We start from the raw sequence: 8,777 nt of genomic DNA on the forward strand, positions 1-8,777 counted from the left end.
GTGTGTGTGTGTGTGTGTGTGTGTGTGTGTGTGTGTGTGTGTGTGTGCGTGTGTGTGTGTGTATATACTCACATGTATACCAGCTCAGACTCACGACGCATGGCCAACTGCTTGTTTCTGATCAAGCTGAACCATTCGACCATAAGCTCATCCATGACAGAGTCATCTTCACCCTCTGTCACACACACACACAGACACACAATGTTAGACACACACACTTCTTCCTTTAAATCTGCATTTTTCTTTTACCTCAACACGAACACTAGAGATGTGATTTTCCTCACCTTCCTCGCTCCTGCGCAGCTTCATTTCCAGCTCGATTCCCGTCTTTTCCAGTTCGTTCAGATTGTTTTCAATTTCCCGAAGCTCTCTTATGATTTCCTCTGTGGGGATGAAGTCTGGTTTTGTCTGCACGTGTGACACAAATATATACAAACACAGCTGTTAAAAGAGGAGATTCTGAAGCAACACATGGAAAATAGCGAAAAAATCATTGATTTTTAACTACAGAAATCTACACCAGCAAATCTGAGGGATTACAACTCTTTTTAGTTTAAAGACTCTGGATAAACAGTCTGAGTTCAGATGAAAACACCATGTTTATCTAGATCACTGGATTATTGATGGTAGAACTGAAAAACAATTAAACTTCTGAAGCAAAGTTTAGTTTAGCGTCTAAGTGGGACTTTTGGTGAAAAAGTTTCAGCAGAAACTTTGGTGTAAACACAGCTGTCKGCAAAACAAACCTAAAACCATTACATTAAAAAAGGCTGGATTTTATCGACACAGAGAGAAAATACCTTCAGGATCGTCGACTCTGCCTTGGCGCCATTTCTCTTTGGCTCTTTTTGAGATTCTAAAAATAAAATTAAAATGTCAGAATAAAGACAACATAAACGCACGAAAACAAAAAGAATTAGCGTTTGTTTCATTTCATCTAAACTGAGCTAAACGGTTGTAGAGTTTGAGTTCTTACCCAGTGATGCTGGAGAAGTCGGAGTAATCCTGGAGCTGGAGGAAGGCCTGGTGGAAACCTTTGGCGTGTTTGTGGCTCCGTTAGCCGACGGTTTAGGAGAGGTCTGTGAAGAAGCCTGAGGTCTGTGGATGGATGGAAAGAAAAAAACAAAAAGACAGAAAGAGGGTTTAATCACCTGCTGTTATCAGCGCTCCTCTGTCTTTCTGCAGTTTTTTACTTTTGATTCATGGCTAAAAGGTGATGTGGGGGGAAGGAACTCTGAACAACGAGCATATGCTGCACCACAGAGAACCGACACCGTTTGGGGCTGACATGCGTGTGGCGGAAGAGGAGAGATCGGGGGTCTCTGACTGCAAATGATGGCCGAGCCATTTGGAGGAGCAGCGGGTACAGGCTTCCTGTGGGAGGACTGGATGGATGGATGGACCAGACATCAGGGGAAAAAAAAAAAAAAGACCTCCAACAATTAATGCTTCGTGATGTCAATATGCTGAGCACCCACCTACATACAGACGCCCCCCGTTGTTGTGGCAACAAGGACATGAGCCAACAGGAGAGAGAGCAAACCAGAAAGATGGTGGAGCCAGGAAAAAAAAATACAAATCAGTCAATACTTGAGTCAATACAACTCCTTACTTGGTGTCTTTGGAGACAGGTTTGAGCATCAACCTCCAGTCTGCAGGAGACTCATTTTCTAAAGAAAAGAAAGAGAAATAATGGATTTAGTTTCTTAAATCACATAGATGCTGCTTCAGTTCCTGTTTGTATTTTATGACAGAGATTGCAATATTAAAAAGGTCTGAATTCATATTAAAGTGGTTTTAAATAATAAAGATAATAAAAATTTTAAATAGAAAGAAAAAAACTGACAGGAAGCCCAAATAAAACCAGACGACTGATAAAATATGCATTTTGTGCTGAAGACTGACGTCAAATTGATGACAGGATTTTTAAACCTTGAACTCTTCAGAGCTGTGAGAATCTTAAATAATCATCATTATACATCTGCATCTGTTGAACTTCACGCACGGACGYTCCTCAGCTCTGAAACAAAATCATTTTCTGGACACAGGTTCTGATTCTGTAAAAAAGGACTTGTTTTTGGTGGGGTATTTACAAAGAAATGCATTATGYAGGCTGCCAGCTGTGAAAAGCTTGTGATCTAAAACTTGTAAAGCACAAATACAGAAAGAAATACTGTAAAACACACAGATTACAGTTACTACATGTTTTTATACTTTGAAAAATTAAGGTCAAATAATAATAGTTTGCACAAGTAAATAGAAGCAGCAAGATGTTTGTATTTGCTTCCCATGCATGAAGCCGTTTATTGTTTTGGACAGCAACTCACTGGGCTGCCACTGCTTGTGATTCTAAATTCTAAATTGTAAGAAAACAGAGACAAGGGGGAAAATTTTTGTTGTAGTCTCGTTAAATTCAGAGTATTTGAAATTATGGGTACATCCCCAGCTTTGTTTATTTCGTTTTCCTAGAAAGTCCGGTTCATTTGGTGAGGCGTTAATATGAGATCAAACTCATGTCCGCCTGCAAACCTTCGTTTCAGCCCAGCTGAAGTGAACTCTGATGCAGTTCGAATGCATGCGTGAATGCCAAGTGGACCGGGAAAGCACTCTACATGCAGGAAGTGGACTTTTTTGCAAGGCATTCTGAGTAAATTCAACTAAAACAAACGTGAGCTTTGCCAAGGACGAAAGAGAAATCCTACAAGCACTAAAATCTGTGTTAAAATCCGGTGATGAAGGAAGCTGCGCTCAGTTTCTTCTTCAGAGGTTTTCATTTCTTTTCCTTCAGGGGTTCTTGGTGCAGCGCCACCACAGGTGAGGGGGGCAAACTGCACCATTTGAAAATGTAACAACTGTTGCAAATTTGGATCCCAATTCAACCAAGTCTACTAGACTATCAAGTTTGAAGTCACCCTTTGTGACCAGTGAGTCGAATGGTTGAGTAGTTAGTTTTTGAAAAACACAGCTTGTTTTTAGGTGATTAACTTGCAAAACTGTCTAAATCCCACACTGTGTACCTGCACACACCTTGGAAGCAGCTTCCCACATTTATGATTGAATCTACTTGGAGTACACTTGTTAAATGAAAATAAGCTAATTTGAACCCGTTTTTAATAATTATCATTCATCATCAGAGTGGTCTTTAGACCTAGACATTCAGGCTGTAGTCTCAGATGTTTTTTTGTCAGAAGAAAGCTGCTGGGCAGGTTGAAACAAATGCTCTAAATTACACAGAATCTACAGCCCAAAACAACTTTGACTATTGTGAAAGAAAAATCTGTGGTGCAAACCTTTTTCAAGTGTTCAAAATTCAATTGAGACCCTTTAGAAAATCAGTTTAATTTAAAAAAATCAGTTTAATTGGCTTGTGCCAAGTTGAGTAGCCACTGTTTTGTTCATATTCAAACAGAAAGGTCAGACAGATTTACAGATTTTGCCAGTGAAGGTGTCAACAGTTTTGGTAAAGTAACTTGCTCAGTTATAAAATCACGTGTTTCACCTGATGTGTTGGCTGAGGTTTTGTCCACGTTTAACCTTCCTTTGTCTTGAGTCCTGTCTGCCAGTCCTCTCCGGCCAATCGGACTGGGAGAAGGCTTCCGGGGCTCCGGAAGCTGCAGGTCAGAGAGGATGGATGGGTCTGCCTTCAGCCTCACCCTGCCTCTCTCCTTCTTAGGCGTCTCAGCTTGAGCCGGAGATCTGAGGAGAAACTTAATTAATTAAATGCTACTCCTCACCAGCAGAGGTCAGGCTTATGTAGGGTTAAATCTAATCCCATTTGAGACTTCTTTACTTACTTATTATCCGTTTTCTTGAGAGCTACAGTTGTCCATGCTGGCTTATTGTTGTTATTGTTGGTCTCCTCAAACAGGTTTTTGGAGATAAAAGCTGCTGCTGAGGCTTTTGTCTCATTACTGTCAGAGTTTTCCTGTTTTGTCTTCACCCTGCCAGCCACAGCAGTCGTTTTAGCTGCGACTCCACCCTTATCCACATCGTTAACATTGATAACCACCGTTACAAGCTGACCTGGGAGGACTTCCTGCTTCTTACCAGTCACGGACGGACCTTTATGTACATCAGTGTTGAAGGTCGGCGTCTTTTTCTCTTCGWGATTAGATGTATGTTGAAGAAACTTTAGCTTGGCCTCTTGCGTCTTGGCCGCAGTGACGGAGGTAGAAGGAGCAGCCGTTGGAGCAGGGCTGATGGTGATGGTTGTGCTAAAGGTAGTGTCGTGTGAAGATGTGGGTTTGGACAGAAAACCTGTCGGACTTTTCTGCTCAGCAGGGCTCGGGGGTGATGCAGGCTGCAAAAATGGTGATGTAGAGACTGCATTGGAGCCTTTTGTGGTAGACTTATTGTCACGGGAAGCTGCAGGTTTGGACAGAAAAGCTGCTGGACTTTCTTTAGAAGCAGAACTAAGGCTTGATGAAGGTTTAGAAGGTGAAGCAGAAAATGCTTTGGTCCCTTTTGGGCTAAACGTAGTATCACGTGACGCTGTGGGTTTGGTCAGAGAAGCTGCTGGACTTTCTTTAGCAGCAGAACTAAAACCTGACGACAGCTTTGAAGAAGGTGAAGTAGGAAATGCACTAGAACCTTTYGTTGTAAAGTTAGTCTCTTGTGAAGCTGTGGGTTTGGTCAGAGAAGCTGCAGGACTTTCTTTAGCAGCAGAACTAAGGCTYGATGAAGGTTTCGAAAAAGGCGAAGTAGAAAATGCTTTGGTGTCTTTTGTGCCTAACTTGGTGTCATGTGAAGCTGCAGGTTTATACACAAATGCTGTTGGACTTTCTTTAGCAGCAGAACTAAGTCCCGACGAAGGCTTTGAAGAAGGTGAAGTAGAAAATGCACTAGAACCTTTTGTTGTAAAGTTAGTCTCTTGTGAAGCTATAGGTTTGGTCAAAAATGCTGTTGGACTTTCTTTAGCAGCAGAACTAAGTCCTGATGATGGTTTTGATGAAGGTGAAGTAGAAAATGCTTTGGCATCTTTTGTGCCTAACTTGGTGTCATGTGAAGCTGCAGGTTTAGACACAAACACTCTTGGACTTTCTTTAGCAGCAGAACTGAGTCCTGATGACGGCTTTGAAGGTGAAGTAGAAAATGCACTAGAACCTTTTGCTGCAAAGGTAGTGTCTGAAGAAGAAAATGCTTTGGAGCCTTTTGTTGTAAAGGTACTCTCCTGTGAAGCTGTGGGTTTAGTCAGAACAATTGTTGGACTTTCTTTAGCAGCAGAACTAAGGCCTGATGACGGCTTTGAAAAAAGTGAAGTAGAAAATGCACTAGAACCTTTTGCAGTTGATGGYGTCTCACATGAAGCTGCAGGTTTAGACACAAAAGCTGTTGAACTTTCCTTAGCAGCAGGAGCAGAGCCTGACGTGGGCCGTGAAGACGGCGAAGCTGCAAATGCGTTGGAGCCCTTCGTGGTAAAGGTTGTGTCACGGGATGCTGTTGGTTTGGACCCAAATGCTGTTGAGGTGTCCTTCGCAGCAGAGGAACCCGATAAAGTAGATAATCCAGCGGGGCCATTTGAAGGGGTGTCAGATGTCTTTGTTAACCACGATGATCCCACTGTCGACGGCGTGGGAGCCGGAGTTACTGTGTTAGCCTTACTGGGCTCTGGTTGAGGACTAAACTTGGAAATATAACTGTTTGCTGTTAAATCCCGAAGAGGCGAACTTGTGTTTGATGGTAGCAACCTGAAATACACAAAACATAATGATGAAATTCTTCAGCAGCTTCTATGTTCAGAACTAGGGATGCACTGAAATGAAAATTTCAGCCGATATCGATATCCTATATTATTATTGGTGTCAAACAGATACCACCTGACCAACCATCTCCCCTCCCAAACCAGAAACACAAAGCTAAAAATTGGGAAATCATTATTAGACATTAATATCGGCCCAGTTATCAGACCGATACCGATGTTAATGCCAATATATCGTGCATTCCTATTCAGAACTGCTGTTTCAAATTTAATGTTGTTGAAACATCCATAAATATATGTTAAAAAAAGAGSTACTAGCTTAGAGTTAGCTTGTAGAGTAATGTGAGACTCCAAGTATACAACAAAATGTATTTAACAGCTAAAAAAAAAAAAGGGGTTTGCATATGTCCCCTTTAATCATCTTACGAGTGTCCTTACTTTGCACAGTTCCTGTGATACAGCTTCCCGTCCACTAGATGTCGCTGCACCAAGTGTACATGTTGGTTGCATGACGTACATTTGTTGCTCAAGGTGCCGGTCTGATTGGATTTCCCAACATCCTGCAGAAGAGAAAGAAGACAGTGTACAAGGGGAAAACTTCAGACCTCAGTATGCTTGGCATGGTCAAAGCAATTATTATTTCTAATTATTAAGGTTTATTTTTAATTAGTTTGACTTAATGAACATCATTTTAACCTTTTGTCAGCAAATCTTCAACTTAATCAAATTTTTAGACTTTAGGCATTGCAATAAATCATGCATTCTGGTAATTGTTTTATCGTTTTGATGCAGCAGTTTTTACCTGTGTTGAATTTCTGACGGATTTCGGTGAAGAAGAGGGTCTTGTGATGTTGGAAGAACGAGGAGGACTGTTTTCTCTGGTGGGTTTAGAAGTGCCGAACACCTTAGATGTGACGGGTTGGTTCTTCTTTCCAGGTGGTTCGTCGGTGACGGGCTCCGCTGGACGCTTTATCCCTCCCATACCCCCAACTGTGTGCAAACACAAACAGAGATGATACAAGGTGGAGGTGGATAAAAGCAGGGGTGGGCACGACAGTGCAGCGTTTTAATACTCACTGGGAGAGCGTCCGTGGAAGTAGTTGTAGTACTGAGAGACATACGTCAGAATACTGAGTCGGTCGGGAACCCTTAGAGCCACCATGTCTTCTGCGTCCAACAACGCCGGAATTCCCAGTTCTTCTTCTGCAACCTTGAAGGCCTGCAGAGAAAGATCACGTTTCATCCATCWCATTTCTTTACCTGCTTCTCCTTCCCCGGGTCATGGGGAAGCTGCCACATCTCCAGCAGTCACTGCACCCCAGAGGAGTCGCAGGTCCATCAGACCCCCAGAAGGACCAACAACTATTTGTACTCTCACTCACACCKGGTGGAAACTTAAAGTTACAAATTAACCTAATGTGCAGGAAACCAGAGTACCCGGAGAAAAYCCACACATGCAAAGTTTTGATATATCCAAACACTATACACCTTAACTAAAATGTGAAACTCTATTTGCTTTACTTATTTTATATGTTTAGTCATGACTAGCACTGTGTCATCAGTTCCATAGAAAGAAAAAATGTTATTTACACTGATAATAAAAACTTGGATTACATTCTGTAAAGTTCAGAGCTGATTTAAAAAACAGAAAAAATAAATCCCAACATACTTCTGACTTGACTCARGTCCAAGGAAGTATAAAAAGAGAAAGTAAAAAGAAAACAAGCAGAGGCATGCCAGCGATCYCATCATTTATAACTTAATCAGTAATCTGATAACCAGACCCATATAATCTCTGTCCTTTCTCACTTTCTTACAAAGGGCCACAGTTTGAATAAGCTAACCAGCGCTCCAGATTAGGTTCTGATTAATTTTTTTAGGTTGCAGGGTTGAATCGTTTTGTCAGCCTAAAAAGTTCAAAGTCCAACCCAACACAATATTCTGGGCAGAAAATGAAATGAAAATATGTAACCAGGGAGCCAAAAATCTGAACATGCCCACATTGAAATGCTCTCTGTTTGGCAATAAGTTATGTGAGTCAACAGAGCACGCTGCTTTTGCAATATCCACACGTGTCTTGTGCCTTAACACTTTTCAATCAACCGATTTGTTATTTCAAGTTTAATTTATCAAACTTTTCTTTAAGTAAAATATTTTCTGGGCAACAACTATAATTTAGCAGTTTACAAAAAGCCTTTTATACAGATGGAAATATGTGGTTAGTTAATTAAAATTCATTTTAATTTTGAGGTTGAAGGGAAGACGGAAGACATCTAACTGATTAAGCTTAAGTGAGTGGGTTGTTAACAGGTTTCTACACAACTTGATGACACACTGAACAGGTAATGAAGCTATTTAAATGAGGTGTGTTAGAGCAGAGACTAATCCAGAAGAATCCAGAACAACCAGGACAATGTGTCCTAAGGCCAGGGTTGTTCTGGTTTAAACAATTAAATCACTTCACAGATATTATGACAAAATACGATTAGCAGCGTGGAGTGAGAAAGCACCATGCAGTACCTACATGAAAGACAGTCAAAGCCTATTTATGACTGATTACTTTTAAAGAAAAATAAAGAGCAGGGCACATTTACTACACACAAAACACAACAAAAAAGTTTACCAATATTGTAAACATCACAAGCACTAATGTACCCCCATACCATCAGCAAGGCATGCTTTTAAACTGTGTGCTGTTATATGCTGGGTGGTCCCTTTTCTTTTTTTCCAGCATAAATAATGTGGTTTCCAAAAAGATATTTTTATGTATTTTTTTTTTTACAATACATTAAGAACAAACATTATCAACAGGTGTGCAAATGAATAAAACAAACAAACACTAAACACCAGGACAGACCAAAATTTTGCTGGTTTTAAGACTGGTGGAATTATGAGTAGTTTGGGGAGTAATGGTAATTTGCGAGTAGCCTATTGCACACAAAAATAAACAAATAAATAAGCAAGAATAAATAAATGGAAAAAATAATCAGCTGGATGAAGGGACAGTTAAATAAATAGAGACATGCCAATCAAAAGCAAGATTTCAAAAATGCATAAGAATTCATGAAATGACTAAAGT

At 40.7% G+C, this 8,777-nt stretch overlaps 1 protein-coding gene across 1 annotated transcript in view; it reads right to left on the bottom strand.

The window, feature by feature from the left end:
- Positions 1–8,777, bottom strand: part of LOC106522706 (MICAL-like protein 2) — a 15,900-nt gene that overhangs the window by 4,045 nt on the left and 3,078 nt on the right. The window contains exons 3-12 of the mRNA XM_014015836.1: positions 6,776–6,917; positions 6,501–6,688; positions 6,137–6,258; positions 3,795–5,687; positions 3,500–3,696; positions 1,613–1,670; positions 977–1,098; positions 801–856; positions 285–408; positions 73–175 (exon numbers count right to left, since the gene is read on the bottom strand). Of these exons, the coding sequence (XP_013871290.1) occupies positions 73–175; positions 285–408; positions 801–856; positions 977–1,098; positions 1,613–1,670; positions 3,500–3,696; positions 3,795–5,687; positions 6,137–6,258; positions 6,501–6,688; positions 6,776–6,917 (3,005 nt within the window). The remainder of the gene's footprint in view (positions 1–72; positions 176–284; positions 409–800; positions 857–976; positions 1,099–1,612; positions 1,671–3,499; positions 3,697–3,794; positions 5,688–6,136; positions 6,259–6,500; positions 6,689–6,775; positions 6,918–8,777) is intronic.

Source organism: Austrofundulus limnaeus, unplaced genomic scaffold (genome assembly GCF_001266775.1).
Source record: "Austrofundulus limnaeus strain Quisiro unplaced genomic scaffold, Austrofundulus_limnaeus-1.0 Scaffold135, whole genome shotgun sequence".
NCBI classification, from domain to species: Eukaryota; Metazoa; Chordata; class Actinopteri; order Cyprinodontiformes; family Rivulidae; genus Austrofundulus; species Austrofundulus limnaeus.